The sequence below is a fragment of the Mus musculus genome, chromosome 15 (assembly GCF_000001635.26).
Source record: "Mus musculus strain C57BL/6J chromosome 15, GRCm38.p6 C57BL/6J".
Classification (NCBI taxonomy): domain Eukaryota; kingdom Metazoa; phylum Chordata; class Mammalia; order Rodentia; family Muridae; genus Mus; species Mus musculus.
In genome coordinates, this window is record NC_000081.6 from 63855335 (window position 1) to 63880062 (window position 24728).

At 43.2% G+C, this 24728-nt stretch overlaps 1 protein-coding gene across 19 annotated transcripts; it reads right to left on the bottom strand.

The window, feature by feature from the left end:
* Window positions 1–2270: 2270 nt before the first annotated feature.
* Gsdmc3 (gasdermin C3) lies at window positions 2271–23245 on the bottom strand. 19 transcript variants are annotated; one of them, XM_017316647.2, is made up of 14 exons: window positions 23127–23245; window positions 22743–22809; window positions 22202–22369; window positions 13756–13967; window positions 12949–13126; window positions 11329–11491; window positions 8761–8866; window positions 6250–6351; window positions 6109–6138; window positions 5850–5876; window positions 4882–5027; window positions 4258–4387; window positions 3759–3832; window positions 2271–3215 (listed from the first exon to the last, which is right to left on the bottom strand). In XM_017316647.2, exons 4-14 carry the CDS (start codon window positions 13961–13963, stop codon window positions 2937–2939), a joined length of 1443 nt encoding a protein of 480 aa, XP_017172136.1. In that variant the 5' UTR covers window positions 13964–13967; window positions 22202–22369; window positions 22743–22809; window positions 23127–23245; the 3' UTR covers window positions 2271–2936. The 19 variants fall into 19 exon arrangements, with proteins under 19 accessions (XP_017172136.1, XP_017172132.1, XP_017172134.1 ...); XM_017316643.2 differs by having other exon boundaries at window positions 22202–22607; XM_017316645.2 differs by having other exon boundaries at window positions 22937–23245.
* Between the last annotated feature and the right edge of the window lie 1483 nt (window positions 23246–24728).

Here is a 24728-nt window from a genome sequence, read left to right on the forward strand (position 1 = left end):
ATACAGGAGTGATGTTGTCTCTCCAGCCTAGAGGATGAGAGCTAGAGCCTCAGAACCAGGGGTCCCAGAAACAGAGGAGTCTAGCAGCCCTTGGAGAGAAAGCTAGGACAGCCTTTGTGCCTGAGAAGTAAAGAAGAAAAAGGAGAAAAAGAGATAAAGTCTTACCTGTCCGAGGGTCCCTGTTCAGGCATCATTCTGTCATGGACAGGGCTCAGTTGGCCCCCCTCAATCCTGGGAATCAGGGTTCCTGCACGTGTGCATGGAATCAGCCAAAATTGACAAACAGACACAGACACGAGAGAGTGTGCTGGATATGAATGTATTTTGTCCAAAGGAACACCAGACTTTTAATACAAAAGGAAAACAAGAAAAGCCAGGGGAACACATCCGCCAAGTTACATTGACACAAAACAAAAAGGAATGCATACTTAAAAAGATGGTGGGAGCCAGGCAGCATTTACCCCTGAGAATGGAGCCAGGTGAATGCTCTGATGCAATGCTAGTCTATTGGTAAACCCACCACCAGGGGTTCTTTTCCCACCTCTGGAGATGTAGGAAAGGTAGAAAAATTGAGCAGTGTATACAGCGTGGACGGAGGTGGAACTGGAAACGCGATGGTGGTAACAGGTAAGAGAGAGGGCTAAGATGATGTGCTGTCATTGCTCAATGGCAGGGGGGCGTGGCGGGGTGTGAGCTTCTGCAGATGCAGACTTAGCCCCTGAACCTGCTGCCTGGCTGCAGGAGGGATCGCCCTGGCTCTGGGCAAGGATGGAAGCTTGAGATGAAGAAAGGTTCACTTGCTGAATTGGACCTCCTCAAAAAACCACCATGGTCCTTGAAGAGACTGTGTCAGTGACTGTGGCCTGTGCTGCTGCCCCAGGACTCTGTGAAGCCTGAGATCCATGACATCTGGGCTGCTGGGATGTCCTGGGGCTTTACTCCCTCAGGTGCCATCCTGATGTGAATGGTAAATGTAGCTCCCTGAGGAGGCCACGTTGAAGCTCATGGCCCCTGAAGCTGCTCAGAGCTTTGTGTGAGTTGGTGGTCCTGATACCACAGCCAAGGGCTGTGTTGATATTTGTGGTACTTGTTGCCACTAAAGTGGATACAGATGTTCTGCCACCTGAAGTCATGTTAATATCCATGGATGCTCCAGAGCCAGCTCTACTGCCCCTCACTGCAGAGTTGTATGTGTGTGTGTGTCCCCTGGAGCTGGCCCTGACCCCACTGGAGAGTTGGCTCCACCCCTTGCTAGCCAACACTTGTCAGGGCACAGGAGAGTTGGCCTCACTCCTCTTGGCTCATACCATGATGATGATACATATATCACACACAGCCCCCACTCAGAAGGTTTGGCCCCACCTCTCACTGGCCCACAACACACTGAGGCAAGCAGTGGCTTAGGTGTGGAATATCCAGCCCTGCACCTCGCTGGCAGCCATAGGGTTCTATCAGTTGAAGACTTCTGGTGTGGACAAAAGCAAAGAAAGACTTTTGGGTGGTGGGAGGGTGGGGCGGTCTGACCACTAAGAATTTGACCATGTTCCAGTGAATATATAGACAACACAGGATGGCTTGGCTTTTTTCTTTTTTTCCTTTGGGGAAGGAGTTACAGAGGAAGGGGTGGACATGGGAAGGCTGGGAGGTAGGCACCATTGGGGTGCATGCTATGAGATTCCTAAATAATCAATTCAAAAATACATATCCAGAAGAAAAGAAACAGAAACATCCGAAATGTCCTTCAACTGATGAATGGATAATGATATGTGGTATATAGACAGTATGAAATATGTGGTATATACACAATATGAAATATGTGGTATATACACAGTATGAAATATGTGGTATATACACAGTATGAAATACTATTTAGCTGTAAAGAAAAATAAACTCATGGAATTTGAAGGCAAATGGATAGAAGTAGAAAAAAATCATTGAGTGAGATAACTCAGACCAGACAGACAAACACTGCATGTTCTCTCTCACTTGAGCCTCCCGGTGCCAAATCTTCATATGAGAGTACATGTCTGTCCTGGAGCCAGTATAGAAACCAGGGGAGTAAAAGGGGCCATGGGGTATGCGGCAGGGGGTGGGGTAGCAGTAGGAGAGTGACACAGAGGGAAATGGCAGGGTGCAAGTGATCCAAGGGGGGAATGGGGAAAAGAGGGAGCTCTGATTAAGAGGGGAAGGGAAATAAACACAGAAGGGGGGAAGGGGAAAAATAAGTAAGGGTGCCTACAAAAGTATTAAGTAATCATACTATTGACTACTTACCTAAAACATCCCAATTTATTTCTGATGCATTTCAAAGTTACTGACGCCAGTACCTTTCACCCAGAACAACTCAAAATGCACACAATTAAGGAAAACTAAAATATATATCCTTTTATATAGAGAAAATGTGTAAATCTTTATTTAACATACCATTTAAGTATTTTTGACAGATAACAACATCCTGTTTCCTAGACGTGGTAAGGATATGGAATAGCTAAACCCATAAACTCAAAGTGGCAATGGGTACCCTCACAAGACCAAGCAAACCCGAGCCCACCAACATTCCACAAGAATGGAGGAGAACCTCACCCTCCCTAAAACACCTACAGACTCTCAATGCTGCTGGCAGGAGGTAGCCTCTGGAAGGCTACCCTTGCTCAAATGAATAATCACACACTTATGCAAACAACCCTAATTAAACGTAGCATAGCATCAAACAAACAGACAAATGTTGAATGAGAAGTTGTTGAGGAAAAGGGGGACTTGGAAGTGGTGGATTAAAAGAAACAATGGGGGTAGGTACAATCTGATCCAAGTATATTATTTGTATAATTGTGAATCAATAATACTTTTTTAAAAAAAGGAGCCATAGCATCTTTATTCCCACTGGCCTAAAACATGCACTCAAATCACGACTCTTGTGTATGCCATGGTGCAATATATCAAATGTATCCAGGTCGGAGGCTGGGCTTGAAGGAAGAGTTAGCCTTCTGAAGTTGCTGTAAAAATGACAGGCTTCCATAGAGAGCAGACAAGGGCATCTTGGCTTCCAAATCCCAAGTTGACCTGGGATTATTCAGCTCCATCTTCAGACCACACTCCTCCAGCAATTCATAAGTAATGGCCAAGCCCTCACCCTGGAGTGGGGCAAGAAGCTGAGGCTGGACTGTGAAGGGAATGTTCCAGGGATACTTGAAGTTTGGCTGTAGGATGCTCGTTACCTAGAACAAAAATTATCAGATTGGGCAAACCAGGCTCTGACCCCAGGGTAAGATCTGTCCCAACACCCAGGAGAAACACAGGATAAAGACCTAATGAGCAAGACCTGAAGCACTAAGCATTGGCTCCTTACCTACAACATGGCAATAATAGAGCCTACAGTGCACAAGAGTATCATCTGCCTGTGTGTGCACACATGTATGCATATGGCTCTACATGCTTTGGTATTTAGAGAGAAACATATAAGGGAGAGAAAAGGCGATTTGCAAGTAGTAACTGTAATCAAACGGTGAGACTGATTTGTATCCCTTTACTTCCTACAAAGATGCCTTCCTAGATGGCTAACTTAGACCTAATGGGCCTCACTTCCAAGGCTTCCATAACTGCAGAGATGCTCCTGATATGGTGGAACCCAACCTGCCTGCTCCCCAGAGGGTTCCTGACTCCCCTTGTAGAAACCTCATTGATCTCTTCTAGAATGTTCTTTCTGTTCCTGCTGTCTCTCTTCCCCCTCCCTGGACAGCCAGCCCCTAGCAGTTTCTTACCAGCTCTACTTGGTGCGGGAGGAGCCGCATCTCCACAGACCGGGCCAGCAGATTGAGTTGGCTATCACTGAGCACTGGGGGAAGGAAAATGTATTTTGTTCTTACCATGAACCCAATGAGAGGAAAACTCTGAGACACAGGAATATCTCCCCATTGGACTTGAAGGTCAAATGCACTGCTCAAGAAAGGTCTCCAGGCCTTGAGATGGGCTCCAGGCTCATAAGTGACATGACCTGGAGCTGAAAATTCTAAGGTCTGAAGCAGGAACCAGCTTCCTACAAGGATGTGTTAAGGGATTGGCGACTGCTCACTTTCTAGACCTCAGACTACATCTGTGGTCCATGCACTGTTATCACTCTGAGCCTTGCTGGCATTAGAGAGAAGGATGATGTGCGAATGGTCATGATAATCCAAAGGCTTTGGGGAGGTGGCCTCTGACACAGCCCTACGAGGACAAACATGAGGACTCACCCCACACTCCCCCTGAAATCATTCTTACCCATCAGCGCTTGAAGGAGATAAAGAATGAGGTCCTTTAGGTCAACACATGGGTTGCTAGAATCCTTTCGAAGCTCATCCAGGATTTTGCCACCTGGGCCATCCATATGCCCCAACTGACTCAACTCCAGCTACAGGAGACAGGCGTTCTGTTAATAACATCATTTCCAGTGCTGGGGACTAGATGGCTTTCTACATGCTGAACAAGTACATTATCACCAAGCTACACCCTGGCTCCTTTTACCCTTCTTTTTCTTCATTCATGTGACAGGGTCTCAGGCTGTTGCCCAACCCATCTTTGAACTCACCTGGTAGCTCAGGAAGACCCTGAACTTTCAACCTTCCTTCAAGTAACTTCAGCTTCCCATATCTGGCTCAAAATTATTCTCGTGTAATGTGCTATTTCCAGAGGAGTTAAGTACCTCTCCGTGGGGAGCAGAACTAGTAGGCCATACATACTCTCTAGCCCTCCACATGGTGCATGGAGCTGAAATCCCCACCTTTGACATCTTTCTCAGTGTCGTCAGCATCATATACATACCTCCTCCCTGATGTCTTAGCATCCCTGTCTCCCAAACTGACTGTTACAGGTTTGATCATCTCTAGGCAGCTATGGAACTCTCACCATTTTCATCAGGTCATGCAGAACGTTCCTGTCACCTTCATAGAGCATGGACAGGAAACTGGACAACACAACTTCTTGAACATCCTTTGAGAGTTCAGGCAGTAGTCGTGTTTGTTCAGAAACTTCATATTGTAGGCACTTGAAATCTGCTCGCAGAGAGCAACACCAATCAGAAAGTGAGAGACATTCTTCAATTAAATATCCCTGGGATGGTATCATTTTCCAGCAGCTAAAAATGTCTCAATTGACAGCCTGCTTGAGTTCCCATGCACCCCCACCCCCCACCGGGAGTGGGGGGGGGACTATCATGGAGCTAGAAACAAGGAAGCATTAGCACTCTGAAAGGAGGGGACACAGCGCTGGGAGTAGAGATGGAAATCTAAACACTGGTTATTGCAAGTGTTGGGAGAGAAATGACCAAGTATTCATTTCTGGGATATGTCAGGAATGAAACATACTGTTGGGCTCTGGTAACGGCCATCCCCAGTGTTCATGGATCAGCTTCCATGTGTGATAAATGGGGATGTGGTGAGGGGTCAATGTGTTTGTGATTCTCGGGCACCTGCCACATAATAGCCACACTTATTGGTCAGTATCTCTGAAATCTATAAAGAATTAGCCAAGCAGTACATTTGAGGGCGTTCTGGTTCTGCCACTTGTCCTATGGGTGAGCCGGGACAGTGGGAGGGTACCACCGTGGAAGCACCAAAGCACATCTCTCTGATTCTTTCACATTCCCCACGCTGGAGCAATGTCTGCTTCCCAGTTTGTCCTCAGTGACCCTCAGTGCACACAAGTGTGCATGCATGAATTGAACTAACTGAAAAGAATGTGGAAGAAGGCCTCCGAATTCTGAATTCCAAAGAAAGTTATCATTTGAGTTCTGAGCCAATGGTTTCCCATTAGAAGCCCAGATTTCCTCTTTTAAACACACACACACGCACACGCACACACACACTCACACTCACCTAGATGGGCGGGCTCCTGGATTCTTCCTAGAAAGAAAAACGCAAGCTGTTACCTTTCTTCATCCTCAATTTGTTCTTGAGACACACATTGGAGAGTCTCTCCTACCATATCGTACCTCCTGCCCCACACCCAGTCTATGCCTTCACCACATTGGCCTTCCATGAACTTCCCCATACTCCAGGAACCAGAGCCAGGGCTAGGGCTGAGCCCAGTAGCATCACCCAGATCTCCAACCCCAACCCCACCAGACACACTCACCAATTGGTTCGATGTCATTTATCCACAAACCTAGAAAGAGATAATATGTTGGCCCCCCAAAAATTAGTGTTTGTCCTTATATCCCTTATGTCCTCCCCCATTTTCCTACCCCTCCCCCCTCTATCCATCCTTGCTTTTCACCTTGTAATTCTGTTCTATAAATCTCAGTGGGTTCGGAAGCAGAAGCGTACTTAGGTGTGCCTGGAAAGGTCATCTTCTTCTTAGTAGCAGAAGGGAGAATGACTGGACAGAAAAGAAACTCAAGTGAGGTGAGGTGAGGTTACACCTGCTAGAGTTCTTCCCACATGCCATGTAGTGACTCCCAAGCCAAACACCAGGGACAACTGTCAACCTGAGCACCAGTCTGTAAACCAGATCCTTTCACAGGTGCCCTGAAACCTGCATTGTATTATGTTTGCTTACTTACTGTGTACACATGCGTGTGTGCCTTGGACACATACAGAGGCCAGGGCCAACGTTGGAAGTCAGTTATTTTCTTCCAACATGAGGGGCATGGAGAGAGAGCTCGTCATGAGGCCTGGTAGCAGGCACCTTCCCCAGCTAATCCATCTCACTTGCCTGAAACTGGCATCTTAAATGAGCACTTTAGGTGACATTACACCCTCTGACATTCAAGAATTACTCCATGAGAGCTGGAGAGAGTCTTGCAGCTCTTACAAAGAATCAGAATTCAGTTCTAGAGCCCATACAGCAGCGCCCTCTTCTGGCCTCCTCGGACACTGCATTTGTTTGGGAAGCTTACATGCAGACAAAACACAAATACACACAAAGTAAAAACAAGCAAATAAATACTCCGTGAGGTGAAGCAGACTGTTTTGCTCCTGTCCTGTCAAACAGGTCTCTTGTTAGCCTTCAGTTACTAGCTGGCCTTCTTTATGCTCAATCTGGTGATCTCGAATTGTTTTGCATTCACGTTCATGGAGCTGTGCTGAGGTCTAAACGTGCCTAACAACAAAATTCAAGCACTTGACCCATGAAATGAACGTGTAGAGGAAACAAAGATGACAACATTTAACGTGTGAACTAAATGTAGGTGGCACACACTGCATTTTGTTTATACAATCAGACATGGAAGGGAACCAACAGGGACAATGTGTTGACTGGCAAGCACGCATTCAATGTGTTGAGTAGCAAGCACAAAGTTATCCTCATAACAGTCCAAAAATGACTTAATAGTTGCCATATCGCTGGCCAGAAACTCCTGAGAATACTGGCCTTCACCTGTAGAAGGGGAAACCACAGTGTTGTTTCTCTCCCAAGCTGACATGAAGAAAGGAGGTAGAGGAAGTGACCTATAATACATCCGGCTCCAATCTGTCTTCATCGCTTAGGTTCACCAACACTTTGCCTGACCGGACAATAACTGGGCTCTGCACCGTCAGAACCCTTCATCCCAGAGCCCCCTCCCATTATTGCCTCCTCTCACCCACCTAGTCAGCTCCCCTGAGTGTCCTCACTTCCTCTCTTCCATGTACACATCAACCTTTAGAGTCTATCCTCCAGGAACACTCCACCCCGACCCCAATTCGCACCCATACACCTACCCGCACCCTAATTCCCTCCCCCAACCCACCCTGCATTCAGCCTCCACAAGCATGGCCTTGAGTCTCTGGGTACAACATCTTATCTAATCACAGTTTATTTTGTCTTGTTATTAATATTTTGAGTAAAGGGTTCATTTTCTTTCCCCTCTGTAAATAAAAACACTTATCACTTACCATGATCTGCAACAGTAAGGAATTTAATAGGCATCTCCAACCTTGTTCCCATTTTCCACCCTATGATTCAGTCCTAGGTGCTATAAGGATACCAACAATTTCTCTAGAAGCCATCAGCCACTAACTGTGCATGCTAAATTAGAGAGCCCAGCTGCCTTGACTGTTGCTGATAACTAGGGGATTAATCTACAAGATAGATACTGCAGGAGTAGGGTGTGTGTGTGTGTGTGTGTGTGTGTGTGTGTGTGTGTGTGTGTGTGTGTGGTTGTGTGTGTGTGTCCCCTCCTCTCTGAGGAGCTGCCTGCTACACTGAGGAATAACTTGGGGCTCTAAGACCTACTCATGTTCTGGCACTCAGCTCACAAACATGTTCATCCATGCTTAACACAACACTTACACCCCATGGCAAAGTCTGAATGTATGGGTATGGGTGAGGGTGATGTGTGTATGTTGTGTGTGGTGTGTGTATTGGGCAGTGGTACATCTCGTGGAGAAAATTCTGTACTACATTAAGGCATTCAGTCTACAGCTTCAGTTGTGTTGTGCTTCTGTTATTTTTAAGGAGCTTTAATGTGGAGTTATGGGTCACCTGGTGAACTTGGCAGCTCCCTATTGGGCTTCTGAGAGAAGCAGGACCTTGAATGGCTAGAGATGAATGCCCAGAGATGCCTGGGATTAGCCTGGACTTCACCCAGCTAAAAATACCTCCATTTGGACACTCCAAGTCAGATCCCTTCCTATTCAGGAAGCTACCTCTGCAACTACAGCTAGAAGTATATGAGGATGGCCATGCCTAGAGGTGACTGAAGGTAGGGCATGTGCCTGGGACAGTGAGGAGTGCTCCTGGCCTGTAGTCAGAAGAGGTACACATCTTTGGACACCCCATCCCCACCAGGCCCCCACTGCTGCTCACCACAAGTGTTATTCTCAATGACAAGTTGCTGCTTCTTATAGGCCAACACCGAACCCTTTGGGATAGGTATTGAATACTTTTCCGACCTTCCCGCCTTGCCTCGAACCTGGGGAGACAAAACATTCCTAGGGACTTGTAGTTCTTTGACTCATAAAACCATTAAAAATGTTTACTTTAATCCAAAAAAAAAATGTATGTGTGTAATTTAAAAGCCAAATAAATGTAGAAAGCTCAAGAGAAAATACTAGCAGTCCCTTCCTTCTCCCCCCCCTTCCTGGTCCCCATGTCCAGTTACTGCTCCTCTCCCTTGTATGACAATATTTGCCTACATTGAAACGTGGGAGGTGTGCCTACAGAGGCCTAGAGATTGAATTCAGAGCACCATGGGTACCAGCCTAGTATTTACAACTGAGCCATAGCCGCAGCCCTATTGCAACGTCTTGAGTTTTCCAAACTAGGTATATGATTTATTGCCTCCTCCTAATGTTGAGGTTTCACTCTGATTTACCCATATTCACATCTGGGTTTCTACATAGACCTGTATTCTCAGCTAGCTGTTGGGGGAGGCTGCTTCTCCTCATTCCAGAGCTTGTCTCTATCAGTCCATGTGATGTCTTCTGTATCTTCTGTCCTGTTACTCATCATCTCTTTGGGACCCTAGAGGTACCACCTACTGAACTCAGCAGCCTCGCAGGGTCTGAGACAGGACATGAAGCATCTGTCTTTCTGAGTCTGGGGTGCCTCATTCAGGATTAATATTTCCAGTACACACATTTTCCTGAAAGTTTCATAGTTTCACACATCTTTGCAGGTGAATAGAATTCCATTGTGTTATTGTCACATTGTCACTCTCCATTCATTAAGATGTACGTCTATGTTCCTTTACATATACAAATGTTTGTTTTATGAAGCTGAGTGTACCCATCCTTGGTGGAAATATGATGTCTTGGTTAGGGTTTCCATTTCTGTAAAGAGACACCATGCCCAAGGCAACTCTTATACAGGCAATTATTTAGTTAATGCTGGTTTACAGATTCAAAGGTTTAGTCCACTAACATAATAGAAGGATGGATGGCAGCAACCAGGCAGACATGGACTTGAAGGGGCCTAAAGTACTATATCTTGACCAAAGGCCGCCAAGAGAAGACTATCTTCCAGGCAGCTAGGAGGAGAGTCTCAAAGCCCACACAAATAGTGACCCACTTCCTCAAAACAAGGCCACACCTACTCCAACAAGGCCATGCCTCCTAATAGTACCACTCCCTGGGACAAGCATATTCAAACCACCACATATATTTAGGATTATAATGTCTTTGTGTTGGCCTGTTCTCTTGATCTATGTGAACTGACATTCTTTCTGATTATTTTTGGATTAAAGTCTATTTCATTAGATTTTACTATGGCAACTCATGTCTGTCTACTTCTCTTTTGCTTTGAATATCTTTGTCTGACTTGCACCCCAACAAAGGTTTCTATTTTTGGTGGTTGAGGTATGTTCCTTGGAGACAGAAAATTGGGCTTGGTTTGTTTTTTTTTTTTTTTTTTTAAATCTAGACTGCTAATGTGTGTCCTTTGATTAGGGAGTTTAAACAACTAATGTTCAAAGTGTATTGATTTCTGTCATTTTGTTTACTTTTATGGTGTTTGTGATCTTTTGTTTAATCACTGACTTAATGTTAGTTTTTGCTATCACTGCTTGTACATTTTTACCCATTTCTTCATGGAGAATTATTCTTTTTAGTCTCCTCGGTAGGGCTAGCCTGGTGGTCATAAGTTCTTTCACATGCTTTACCATAGAAAGGTTTATGTTCCCCTTTGATTATGACTGACAGTTCTGCTGGGTATAATAGTCCAGGCTGGCATTTGTTTTCTTTTAGGGCTTGAAGTATATTAATTTGTGCTCTTCTTGGTTTTACAGTCACCATAGAGAAATCAGCTATTATTTTGACAAGCCTGCCTGCATATGAGACTTGGTCATAGATCATGTAAATCAAATTATTTAAATCTTGCCCCTTCAAATATTTATTACCACAGCAAGGCATGTGAGATATATCTGCAATCCCAACATTTGGAAAATGGAAGCAGGAGGATCAGGAGTTCAAGGCCAGTCTTAGCTCCATAGTCAGTTGAAGGCAATCTAGGCTATATAAGATCACATCTCAAAAAATATGTGTTATCAGATGATCATAGAACATAGATTAACAGGTACAGTTTAGTAAAGATGTTCCTGTGTTTTTCTAGCAATGAAACTGGTGTGTGTAAATAATGCAGAATCCTTACATTTCTGTTTTTACAGTGTCTACTGTTTACTCAAACCAAAACATGGTACTATATAATAACATCTAGTATAGAATTTATCAATATTTGCTGATCCTATGTATTAAAGCATTATAAACAAGGGCATTAGAATATAATGCAAGACCAGGACTAACATTAAGCATAGACTACAAATGAGCAGTGGAAAATAATGACCCCATCCTTGTGACCCCTGGAAAGCGATCCCCAGAATCCCCTAAGAAGCAAGAGTACACTAGCTGAACTAGCTTTCTTGTCCCCATCTTGTTGTACCTTGAAAAGCTGTTTGAAGAACCCTTTAACTAAAAGATTGACACTGCTTAAGCCTGTCAGCATAGTATCCTTGGACACTTCATAAGCCTCTGTCACCACATACAGGTTCTTCCTTTCCATCCGGCAAAACTTCATAAATGTGGGCAACTTATCCAACAGTTTCCTGAAGATGTAAAGGAGAATCAAAAAAGATCCAAATGACTAATTTTATAGAAACAGAGACCAAATGATGAACAAACAAACAGAAAAATGTGAGACAGCCTTTAAAAACGCAAGAGATTGAATCAGTTTCAGGCTGGGGACGTTCCTCAGTCAATAAAGAGCTGTCCATGTGAGTGTGAGGACATGAATTTATATTCCCAGAAAAACACATGGTTGAAGTTGATAACATGGTACACGTGCTTGAAATCTGCTAAGACTGTAGGCTATGTATGTTCTTGCCATAAAAATAGCAGTTACTGAGCTGGCAAAATGGCTGAGCAGGTAGGGGTGGTTGCTGCAGACCCTGAGGACCTGAGTCTGATTCTTAGACACACACAGCAGAAGGAGAGATCTGACTCCTGCAAGTTGTCCTCTGACTTCCACATGTGAGCCATGGCATGTACACACACACATACATACATAAACACATAGAGTAAATAATAAATGTAATAAAACTTTTTATTCAGTTTCTTTTTTTCCTTTATTTTTATTGGATATTTTCTTTATTTACATTTCTTTATCCCCTTTCCTGGTTTTCCCTCCAAAAAAAAAAAAACTCTCTTCCTATCCCCTATCCCCTACCCCTGGTCACCAAACCACCCACTCCCACTTCCTGGCCCTGGCATTCACCTACACTGGGGTATTGAGCCTTCATAGGACAAAGGGCCTCTCCTCCCATTGATGTACAACTAGGCCATCCTCTGCTACATATGCAGCTGGAGCCATGAGTCCCACCATGCATGCTCTTTAGTTGGTAGTTTAGTCTCAGGGAGCTCTGGGGATACTGGCTAGTTCATATTGTTGTTCCTTCTATGGGACTGCAAACCCCTTCAGCTCCTTAGGTCCTTTCTCTAGCTCCTTCATTGGGGACCCTATGGTCAGCCCAAAGGATGGCATAATAAAACTTTTTAACAATGGTTACCAGAAGCAGTGATGATATGTTACTGACTTATATGCATATATCACACCAAAACGCTGCACATGAAACACTAAATTATATATCAGGAGATGTGACAAGAAGTCAATCTAAACTCCTAAGTATTGGGACATTGATTGTTTAAAGTGATTGTTACAATCTTTGGCATATTTTAATCAATATTCTAACCTTCACTTCTACTGATTTCTTTCTCATTGCATGCTCATCCTCCATACAATGAACAGAAAGTTCTAGTATATCAGAACCTTTGTCTGTCTGTCTTGTCTTTCTGCTCCCATCACAGTAATAGAACAGTAATGGCTAATTTTACCCTAATGGGTATTCTTAGTGGGCAATATGATGTCATTATTTCAATGATTTTTTTTAAGTAAAATAAACTAAATTGTCATCCACCCCAGCAACAGAACCTGCTTGCTGCCTCTGCCTATAAGAACACAGCCTGAAACTTGGCTGAGCCAGCCTTTTATCCCCAGTGGCCTTGCCTGTTTTGAAGAATTTCCAGTTTTGGATTTGGGATGCTTGTACTCTGAACCTCGATGTTGTATCCACCGTACCCAACATACCCTACACCTCCTCTTGCAATGTCTGCGACATTCAAGTTAGCCTCCAGGTCCGTTGATTGGACATGTATGAAGGGCTTGGGAGCAGACACTTCAGGCTCTGAAGAAGAAAAGGCACACAAGTTCAGCTCAGAGTTCACTGTGGAACAGCTATTCTGGAGAATGGGAAAAATAAGGCTAGTTCTTCTCCTCATTTAAATCTTAATCAAGAAGCTAGCTAATAATCAGTATCTGAAATGTAAATTATCACAGAGGGCAAACTCTGGAACCCATGCAAGCATGGTCTTCATCCTAAGAAAGAAAAGCATCATTTATTCAGTGTCTAGCAGTCCCTGGGGAACACCTTTCTGAGCAGAGAATCCAGTCCCAGGGTATGTTGTTGAAATAGAAAAGCACCTGGCACTTGAGGATAGACTGACCTCAGTCTAGATCATAACCAGACTTACCAGTTTGAACTATGCAACTTTGAACAAGTTTTAGGAAGATGGGTATCATAGCTCTATTTAAAGAGGCTCTTACTCGGGAGGCAGAGGCAGGTGGACTTCTCAGTTCAATGCCAGCCTGGTCTACAAAAGCATGGATGAGTGGATTCCTAAAGAGCCTTCCTTGTCCTTTGCCTTTAAGCAGAATGGTTCAATAGCTTCCTGTCTGAGCACCTCAAGGAACCTGGGAAGCTGCACCATTGAAAATACTGATCTTCACATTACTCTGCCCCTTGACTGACAATACCTGGAACAGGAAAGTTGGGCTCCAAGAGATCCAGAAGGGTAAATCCAACTGGAATATCTTCAGTTTCCCAACCTGATCGAGGAGTCTCCTGGAGTATGTGAAATAGGCGGAATTTGGTTGCATCTGACAAGCATTCCACAGGCCTCAGATCTCTTCCTTGAAGCTTTTTAACCACATCCTTGCTAGCCCGGTCAAAACTGTAGCCCATGTTGCTAGGATAGAAGGAAGCACAAAGTTCAGCTGGGAAAAGAGAGAGTGTAACTGATTCTCAATGATTCCTGATGTTTTTGTCATAAGCCAGCGATGTGTGAGAGAACTCCCAAGTCAGCACACAGCAGAAATATATACATCCAAGTTAGCCCAGGACTATTCCAAAAAGCCAGAAGACAGGCTAAACCTAGTAGTGCCCACCAGAAGATGAATGGGGGCAGGGGCTGGAGAGGTGGCTCAGAGGTTAACAGTACTGACAGCTCTTCCATAGGATCCAGCTCTTACATGGTGGCTCACAACCATCTGTAATTGCATTTCCAGGGGACCTCATCAGGCACCAGGCACATATGTGCTATACAGACATACTTGCAGGTAAGACATCCATACACATAAAAATAAATGATTTGTTAAAAGATGAATGGAGAAAGAAAATGTGGTATATATACATGATTGCATTTTATTCATTCATAAACTGTGAAATTGCACCAAGTACAGGAAAATGGATGGAATTCAGGCTCATCAAGCCAAATGAAATAGACTAAACTCAGAGACACAGATATCCCATGTCTCTCTGGTACACATATACTATAGTTTATATATATATATATATATATATATATATATATATATATATATATATATATATATATATATATACATATATATATACATTAAATATACATATATAAAATATGTACATACAAATTATGAAATAAGAAACGACTACTTTTCAGAAAGATAGGGGCTTTGGGGTAGGTCAGGAGAACAAGAAATGGTAATGGGTTGAACATGATGAAGTATATACTATGCTCTGTGAGAATGCTATAATAAGACCCATTATTTTATGCTAATTTAAAATAATAAATAGAAAAAGGAGAAATCAGAGGGCTGATGACTTGGATAGACATTGCTCTAAATAATAAATGCGATCAGTTACTTGTCTAGTGGATTCGAAACCTTCCCTAGCACACATAAGGACCTGGGTTCAAGACCCAGTGCTACCAAAAAAGGAATACAAATAACCAATAAGTATACAGAAGGACAAATGTCACCACTCATCATAAAAAAAATGTTAAGCAACATCACAATGAGGTATTATATCTCCCAGGATGCTGTTACACATTTACATAAACATTATGACTGTTGGTATTAATGTTAAAAATGGAATTAGGTACACTGAGAGAATTTAAAATATTATATCTTCTACAGAAAATAAACCAGGTTTCTGAGAAAAAAAATCTTAAGGATAGAATTGACGGCTGGAGAGATGGCTAAGTGGTTAAGAGCACTGCCTGCTCTTGCAGAGGGCCTGAGTTCAATTCCCAGTAACCACATACATGGTGGCTCATAGCCATCTGTAATGAGATCTGATGGCCTCTTCTGGTGTGTCTGACGACAGTGACCATGTACTCCCACACATAAAAATAAAATTTAAAAAAAGAAAAGAATTGAAGATAATATCTCAGCAACACAGTAGCAACTCACGTTCATGGCAGACTATTCACAAAGGCCAAAATGTAGAAACAATCTAAATATCTGTTAACAGAATGAGAAAAATGTGACATCTTACTGTGGACTATTACCAGCCTTAAAGGAAAAGAAATTCTACAACATGCAATAATTTGATAAATCTTGAGGATGCCGAACTATATGTCAGTCAAGACCTCACACACACATGATTCTACCTATGAATTATCTCAAACACTCCGAGACCCAGAGAGTGAACAGTGCTCTCCCAGAGAAAGTTCTGTAGAGAGGGAGAGAGAAGGGCATTTTTAGGCAATCACCTTAGTGTTTCCTGTGCACAGATGAGGGAACTACAGATCTGCGAGGAAGGTTTGGATCTATTCTCTGTTGAAGGCAGAGCACATGCTATGTATTTTACCTCAATATTAAATATTATAGATAACATTTTCCAACCATATAGTCATACATCTATTTAGTTCGGTGTTCCAGGCTCTGAATAGATATAAAAATCTGTATATGACCACTCCTGGTAACATTTAAGCTGTCTCTAGAATAATTAAAAGGCTATTGTAACTGTTTTTAAGTTGCTATGAAAAAAGTACCTGACATAAACGACTTAATGGAGGAGAGACTAATTTTGACACAGGGGTTCAGAAGGGCAGTCGCTTGAGCCCTGTGCATTCTGACAGCATCATCTGCGCTGGGAACTGAACTGGGGTCCTTTGGAGGAGCATCAAGTGCTCTTGGCTGCTGAACCATCTCTCCAGCCCCTAAATATTTTCCTTTTTTAACATACATATATGTGTGTTGTGTGTGCATGTATGCATGTATGTAGGCACATTTGGGTGTTCAAGGGCACATATTTCTATGAATGCTCATCCACATGTGAGCATGTGGAGCCTTTGGTTGGCACTGAGTGACTTGGTCAATCACTATCCACCTTCTATATTGAGGCAAAGTCTATTGCTGACCCTGGAGCTCCCCACTGCTGCTAGTCTGGCTAATCAGCTTGCCCCAGAGATCTCCTATCTATACCTCCTGCATACTGAGATTACAGGCTGGCACCTTTCCCACTGGGTTCTATATGGGTTCCTAGGAATAGAAGTCTGATCCTTTTAGGGGCAGTAAAATCTACTGCCCTTGATCCCAGTACTTGGGAGGCAGGCTAGGTGGATCTCTAAATTTGATGCCAGCCTGGTCTACAGAGTGAGTTCCAGGACAGGTAAAACTACACAGAGAAACCCTTTCTCTGGGGAGAAGGGGAGAAAATTTTTTACCACATAATGCACCGCAAGTGCTATACCTGGTGAACCATCTCTCCGAGCCTTTTTCTGAATATGTTTAGCCAATGGTCAGTTTATTCCAAAGCTGTGGGATCCAAGAATCCATAAGGCCAATTGCATTACCAATTATATATGTATAAAACACACACAATTTCTTGATATAAAAATTCCATGCCCGGCTTCGTGGCAACACCTTTAACCCCAGCACTTGGAAGGAAGAGGCAGGCAGATCTGTGTAAATTCTAGGCCACCCTGGTCTACAAAATGAGGACAGCCAGGGCTCTATTACACAGAAAAACCCTGTCTTGAGAATATATATATATATATGTGTGTGTGTGTGTGTGTGTGTGTGTGTGTGTACATATATATACATATATTCGAGCAGCAAAGTATATAATTATTTCTGAGGATATTCATAGCAATATTCAAATAAGACATATATGCAGCTTACACTAGGGTGAAAAGTCAAGATTGCTACAGAATTTTAAAAAATTAATGATGGGTTTTGTGCAAAACATGGCAAAGGGGAGGAGTGCAGAGGACCTCAGGATCCCTAGAGCAACGTTATGGAGTTGGTGCCGTTTCCCTGACTGTCATTTACAAGAAGAGAAAGGACATGCATTCATATCTCAGCACATTGATTTTGAAAGCCAGGGAAAGATTAATCATACATACCAGCACAGGATAGTAGAAACTGTCATGGAGAGAAAATGTTTTAAGGCAAAGGGGTATGGGTAGAAATCAAAACTTTGGTTGTAGATATTCAGGAACTTGGATATGTTAACAATACTCTGCAGAAAAATCTAAGTAAGATTAATCTGCTTAAATCCTTCTCTTTACAGAAAAGAACGAGATTTCCAATGATAACATAGTTTGAATGATATGAATTTAGTGAGATGGAACTGTCAACAATTGTAAAAGAGTCCTCATGGGACCATTTCAAATATGTCCCCAGCACCAAACATGTACAGAGATGTGTCAGAGACCAGCCATTGCCCTTCCACACTCTCATGAGCTCTCCACTAATTCTCTTATGGAGAACTTAGGAAATGTGTCCTTCCCTGCAGGTTACATGCATGACTTAGGAAAACCCATCAGCTCATTCCCCAAACCAGCCTGCAGGACTCTGTCTCTGAGCACACAGCCTTCTCTCCTCTTTCACCCCCTCATCCCCATCAGCACTTACCAGGCAGAAGCTGTGTTATCTCCTCTAGAGAAAGTGCAAATGAATGTGGCTCCTTAGTCCTTGGACCTTCTAATCCAAGTATAACTTGTACGAACTCCAGGACCAAATCAACGTGATTCTCTTTACTATGTCTCCTTCCTTTTAGCAGGTCCGAGTCAATTTTCAATGCAGTATTCTGGCCAGGTAAGCTCGGGGATGAACTCTGTTCTCCAGGAATTAAGCTCTGAGCTCAGAACCAGTGTTCAAAGCCACCATCCAAAAGACTCAGCATCAGAGAGCATTGGCAGGTGTGCCTGTAAGTCTCTCCTGGCTCAGAGGAGGGAGGATTCTTAGCAATCTCTCTCTCTCTCTCTCTCTCTCTCTCTCTCTCTCTCTCTCTCTCTCTCTCTCTCTCTCTCCCTCTCTCTCTCTCTCTCTTCATCTCTCTCTGTCTGTGTCTCTCCCTCTGTCTCTGTCTCTCTCTCTCTCTGTCTCTCTCTCTCTCTTCACAAATAAAAACAGCTGAAAAAGTCTGACTTGTGATTAACAGTGATTGGAAGTGCTGGGTGTGACATGTGGCTTTAGGTCTGCAATAGGAGGGTTCAAGGTTGTGCTGTAACCAATGTCTGACAGGAAGCAAGTCCATGAAGGGAATGTTTATTTCAGCTCCATTTAAGTACAGAACTTAACTTCACAAACAAGTTAAGCACCAAAACATTAATTCACTAGAGAAAACAAAATCAAGTTAACATTTTTAAAACTTGAAACTCACTAGAAATCACAAGAAATCATTTGGACATTCTAGTTACATTTTCATTAAGAAATGTTTGGTTTTTTTTAATGTAATTTATCTTTTAAGGTGATTTTTTAAAAAAGATTTATTTGTTTTATGTATGTGAGTACACTGTTGCTGTCTTCAGACACAGCAGAAGAGGGCATTGGATCCCATTACAGATGGTTGTGAACCACTATGTGGTTGCTGGGAATTGAACTCAGAACCTCTGGAAGAGCAGTCTGTGCTCTTAACCACTGAGCCATTCTCTAGCCCCCAAAATTTGTTTGTTTGTTTGTTTGTTTGTTTGTTTATTCTTGCCACCAAAGATATAATGACAATGTCTCTCCTACAAATATTGATAGAAACAAACCATGACAATATTTCTGTTAGTAGTAGTATGTACCAAAATTACCTAGAAAGTTAATATCACGAGCTTTTAATTCATCATATACAAACATGCCTTAAGAAAATAATCAAAGATAACAAATATTTAGGTATAAATATTCACGAGAGCATAATTCAAAATACCAAAGAACTTCCTAGGTAATGTAATAGCACATACCATTAATCCCAGCACTTAGAGACAATGGTAGACTTGGGAAGAGCTCTGCAAGGTTAAAGCCAGTGGGGTTCTACAAGGTGAGTTCCAAACCAGTCATGGTGACACAGTGAAACATAGCCACAAATACCCCCCACATACACACACACAAAATACACACACACACACATACACATACAGGGTGGGAGGACCTAAACTGTGAACACAACTTAACTATGAAGTTAAGATGGTTTTAATACTATACCTATATAACCCACTTTCTAAAAGAAGTTAAGTCTAAGAAAGAAAACAGACATTTAGGAGTAGGTCCAAACTTGTGGGTTTAACAGGGAAGTTCATACCTGTTTCTGTTCAACTGTATCTGAAACCTACCTTGCTCTCATAAGAAGGTAGAGAGCTTTACTTCACACTTAAAAAAACAAAAACTCGTCTTGTTGAACCCAGTAAGAGAGAGAGAGAGAGAGAGAGAGAGAGAGAGAGAGAGAGAGAGAGAGAGAAGATCAGAAGACAAGAGGCATCAATATTCCAAAGATGAAGGCACATAAATTGCATGAATGAAGAACCCCTGGGAGGGCCAGGGACTGGGGTACAGGTGAGCTGCTTCCTCACCATGGTGGAGTGATACTAACAGTAATGCTGGTGGTTGGAAGTGTGTGAACAGCTCCCTCAATTCTCAAACCTCCCTCTCCAATTCTGAAGCCAAGCAGCTGCCTTTACCTACCTGGAAAAAGGGTTCCCTGTGAATTTGGTGAGAATTATTACAACTCAACTGGGTGGAGAAGGGAACTCAGTTGATTTTTTTCACAGCTTTATCTGGCTGGGTAAGAGTAGCACCCTCTCAGGGAATCTTGGGGCAATTTCTAGGACCAGAGATTTTGGAGGCAGATACTGTCAACATGTCTCTTGGTAATAACCTCAATAAAAGATTTTGGTTTCTGGGATCCAAAAGCGGTTAGACAGTTTAAAAGACAGGATAGAGGAGCCAGGCGTGGTGGTGCACGCCTTTGATCCCAGCACTTGGGAAGCAGAGGCAGATGGATTTCTGAGTTCGAGGCCAGCCTGGTCTACAATGTGAGTTCCAGGACAGCCAGGGCTATACAGAGCAACCCTGCCTTGAAAAAGAGAGAGGGAGAGGAGAGGGAGAGAGAGAGAGAGAGAGAGAAAGAGAGAGAGAGAGAGAGAGAGAGAGAGGATAGAAAGCCACCCCTTTTAAGCTAGGGCCTATGAAGCAGGCATATTTACTAATAGAAGTCAGTAAGTGTCATAGGGCAGGAGAATGAGTAAGAAGGTCCCTGGTATCAAAGAAAGTAGGCAGACTCCACAAGGAAATGGTCTTCCCTCAATAGCCTCCAAGTCTGATACTATCTGACTAACTAACATTATCCACTCAAGAAATGAGACTCTAAGGTTACCTAGGAGATGGACATTGAATCAACTTGGTTGTTTCCAACTGAAATTGGGACTTAGATTCTCCCTTGCTTGCCTCTCAGAACTTGAAGACTCTGTGGTTGGAGATAGCACACACTTCAGACACAGGACTTGGAGGAGCTGAGCTGGAACTGAACTCGAAGCTGCCTGCTTCCTTACTCCCACCAAGGAGGAAATCAAGAAAGCAATCAATAATAATATCAAGCTGAAAAGCCATTAAATGACAATAATGACCATCATGGCAAGATATGCCCAAAGGTATATTAGTGGCATTTATATCTTTGTGACAACCAACAACCTCCTAATTTAAGGCCTGCTCAGGAGGAGAGAATTCATGCCTGCTACTATAAACCTAGCCAACTTCCTGTGGCTGATTGCATCATGGACCCTAAAGCAAACCCAACTTCTTCCACTTTCCTAAACCAGTATTAACTGGTTCTACATACTTACCCTTTTACTCACAGATAAGCATAGCTCTTGACCATCATCAAAAAAACTTTATTCAGGAGAGACTGTGGGAGTTTGAATAAGCACAACCCCCAAGGGTTCATGAATTTGCATGCTTAGTCCCCAGTTGCTAATCTGTTTGGGAAATCTTAGGAGTGCAGCCCAATGTTCAGTAGGTGTGTCCTTTAGAAAGAGGTGTGTCACTGGCAGTGGGCTTTAAATCTTATACCAGCCACCCCCTCTCTACACCCTTGCCCCCACTGCCTGTGAATCCCAATGAAAAACTCTCAGCTATTTCTGCAGCATCATGCCTGCCCGCATACCACCATGTTCCCCACCATGATAATGGACTAACTCTCTGAAACTTTAGGCAAGGCCCAGTTAAATACTTCCATAAAAATTGCCTTGATCATGGTGTCTCTTCACAGCAAAAGGACAATGACTGAGACAGGCACCATTACAGAAATGTGCAACTCATCAAAATGCAGAGACCAATCAACTATGCATTGCCCACCTATGGATGACAAATCTATAAAATAACCCCTACACCAGAGGCTCAGGGAACATCATGGAAGAGGGAATGGAACGACTGTAAGAGCCAGAGGATCTGGAAATCTGCTGTGAGATTGCTGTCACCAAGAAATGACACGATAGCTGTATTCATAAAATCTCAAAATTAGAGTCACCTAAAAAAGACCTACCCAGTAACAACACAAGCTGGCACTGCAGTGTAGTTGCCTGCTGTGGAAAATATCACAAAGCCCTAAGCATACAGGGAGATCTATAAACAAATAGTGACTGCTGAGAGGAGAATCAGTCTTCTACAGGGTCAAACAGCTGATAGGTCATCCAATCCCAAGTGCTCAACCCCAAGCATATGCACATAGAGGCAACACAAAAGGAACTCAGCAGACTGCATTTATGTATAAATATGTGGGCACGTGTACAACAATAATTAAAGAAGAATTCATGAACTTTACAGGGAGCGCTGAACACAGGAAAAGTTGGAGAAGGAAGAGAGGAAGTTGAAGACAGAGAAAATAAAGTACTCATGTGAAATGCTCAAAAAAATTAAATATAAATTTTAAAAAAGAAGGGTTTGGGGTCTGTACCGTTGCTGGCTTTCAGATATTGAAGGTGAATGTCGTTTCCTAGTTTGCTTTCTGTTGCTGGGATAACCACCATGGCTACAAGCATGTCGAGGGAAGGATTTAGTTCATCTTACACTCCCAGGTCATAACTGTCTTTGAGGGAAGTCAGTCAGGGACTCATGGAAGAACCTGGATGCGAGAACCATAGAGAAATGCTGCTTACTGGCTCTCTCACTGCCTCATGCTCTGTGTAGGGATGGTACCTCCCACTGGGTGAATTCCACATCAATCATCAGTCAGCAGAATTGGTCACTGAGGTGGTCACAGGCCAATCCGATCTTGGCAATCTCCCAGCTGAGATTCCCTCAGATAACTCTAGACTGTGTCAAGTTGGCAGCTGGAACTAACTATGGCAGGAGCAGCTAACCTGCAAATGCGAATGGATAGAATTAAGACAGCTGGGGGCTGAAGAGACGGTTCAGTGATTAAGAGCATTTGATGCTTTGCAGAGAACCAGTGTTCAGATCCCAGCATTTTCACTGGGTGGTTTACAGCCAGTCACCTGTAACTCCAGCTCCAAGGAATTGAATGCTATCTTCCAGCCTCCTCAGGCCCTCATGTATGCATACCTACAGAGACATATATGCACAGATATATGACTTAAAAATAAGAAAAGTAAAAATCTTAAAATATTCAGACATCAGCTTAACACACACGGTCCAAGTTAACAGCATCTACTGAGAGAATAAATATTACCCATTTTCACTGAGAAGATCCAGGGATCCAGCTTTAAAGGTTCCATCAGTGGTGTGTTAGTCAGGGTTCTCTAGAGTCACAGAACTTAAGGGAAATTATAGGAATGACTTACAGTCTTCTGTCCAACTAACCCAACATAGGCACCTGTGAGTGGGAAGTCCAAGGATCTAGTAGTGCCTCAGTCCCATACCTCTAGGTGTTTCAGCTGGTCTTCTGTATAAACTAGAATCCAGAAGAAGTAGGTAACAACCGAAGTGCCAGCAAGGAAGTGCAAGCAGGCAAACAAGCAACCTTCCTTCTCTCATTGTCCTTATATAGGCCTCCCGCAGAAGGTGTGGCCCAGATTAAAGGTGTGGATAACCTCCCCTGGACCCAACCTCTTCTTTACTTGGAATTTGCTCTGTGCCAGGCTGGCCTTAAAATCAAAAATGTCTTTGCCTCAGTTTCCTGGGATTAAAGGCATGTACCATCTTGGCATGGGCCTAAGCTTATCATAGTCACTGTGCCTCTCAGTCTGGATGTAAAGCCTGTGTCTTGCAGCCTCAAGATCTGGAGCCCAGGTGTGGCTTCCATTTCCGGATTGTAGTTCATTCCAGATATAGTCAAGTCGACACCTGGCCATGGCCATCACAAGTGCGATGTGGTGTTTGGGCCTGTCTCAGTCTGACTGTAAAGAAAATGAGTTCCTGTGTCTCCTTTAATACCAGTACTCAGGAGACAGAGACTGCACATTCCTTTGAGTTGGAGATCAGCCTGGTCCACAGAGTAAAATGGCCAGGGCTACACAGAGAAATAAAAAAGAATCCTAGAAAAGGAAGGCAGAAGGGCTCAAGTTCAGGGGATATAACAAGACTTCTACATAAAGAAAAGTTTCACCAGATGTGGGAAATTAAAAATTTGGATAGAAGTTGTAAGTCTTAAATGACTATTTAACATATCAATATAGACTTGGGTGCCAGGTTTCCCCAGCATCCTTACCTGTTAGAGTATGGCTGGCTTACCACCCCCACTTCCCCAGAGGAACTTCCCTATATAATTCATCCATTTTGTCTCCCTGCCCATTTTCTACCTTTTTTCTCTTAGCTGCTGCACCTGGCATCCCCTCTCTCTCATCCCTGCCCTCTCCTGACATGGTTCAGGGTCATGTCCACTCTACACTCTCCCAGATGTTAATGCCTTTGGCCATGCTCTCCCTCATATCTACAATAAATACCTCTCCCATACCTAGGAGCAGTCATGGCCTTTCCTTCTCATTTCTCTTTTTTTCCAGACATTTTATAAGATGAGGAAGACTACGATGTATTAATTCTGTTGCATATGGTTGAAGAAGGTGGGGGTGGATATAGAATCCTGAGCTTTGGTGGCCTAGTTAATTTAGATAGGAAAAAAAAATTCTCCCATTAGCACACACAACAAACAGCTGCATATATACATACAAAATAATCACACACTGAGTACATGAGTACAGTTAACCATCCAGAGAGGCAAAATAGGGACACTCACTTCCCTGCAGACAGCATGCACCTTAGATATTTAAGAGTTTTCCTGTAAACGGAAAATGCAGCTGGAAGAAAGTTTGCTCAGGGTATCGCCCCCACCCCTTCTGAAAGGAGTGCTATGTTATCTTTTATACCTAGGCTTAAATCTGCTTTGCAGTTGGGTGGAGGAAACTGAGGGTTCAAGGTGAAACTTTATATTTCAGGTGTGGCTCCCCGAATGCAAAGGAAAATGAAAATGGGGTGTAGTCTTTGACAAACTACAGAAGCAGTTTGTAATTCTGTGAACATAGATT

What these genes read in the sequence shown, in the direction of transcription:
- Gsdmc3 (XM_017316650.2), bottom strand. Translation starts at nt 13,963, where the DNA reads ATGGGCTACAGTTTTGACCGGGCTAGCAAGGATGTGGTTAAAAAGCTT. An exon ending in TCTCCTTCAAGCGCTGATGG is followed by an intron (nt 3,833 to 4,257) that starts GTAAGAATGATT and finishes TCCTTCCCCCAG; the next exon opens with TGCTCAGTGATAGCCAACTC. An exon ending in TCCCGCACCAAGTAGAGCTG is followed by an intron (nt 3,216 to 3,758) that starts GTAAGAAACTGC and finishes TTTTTGTTCTAG; the next exon opens with GTAACGAGCATCCTACAGCC.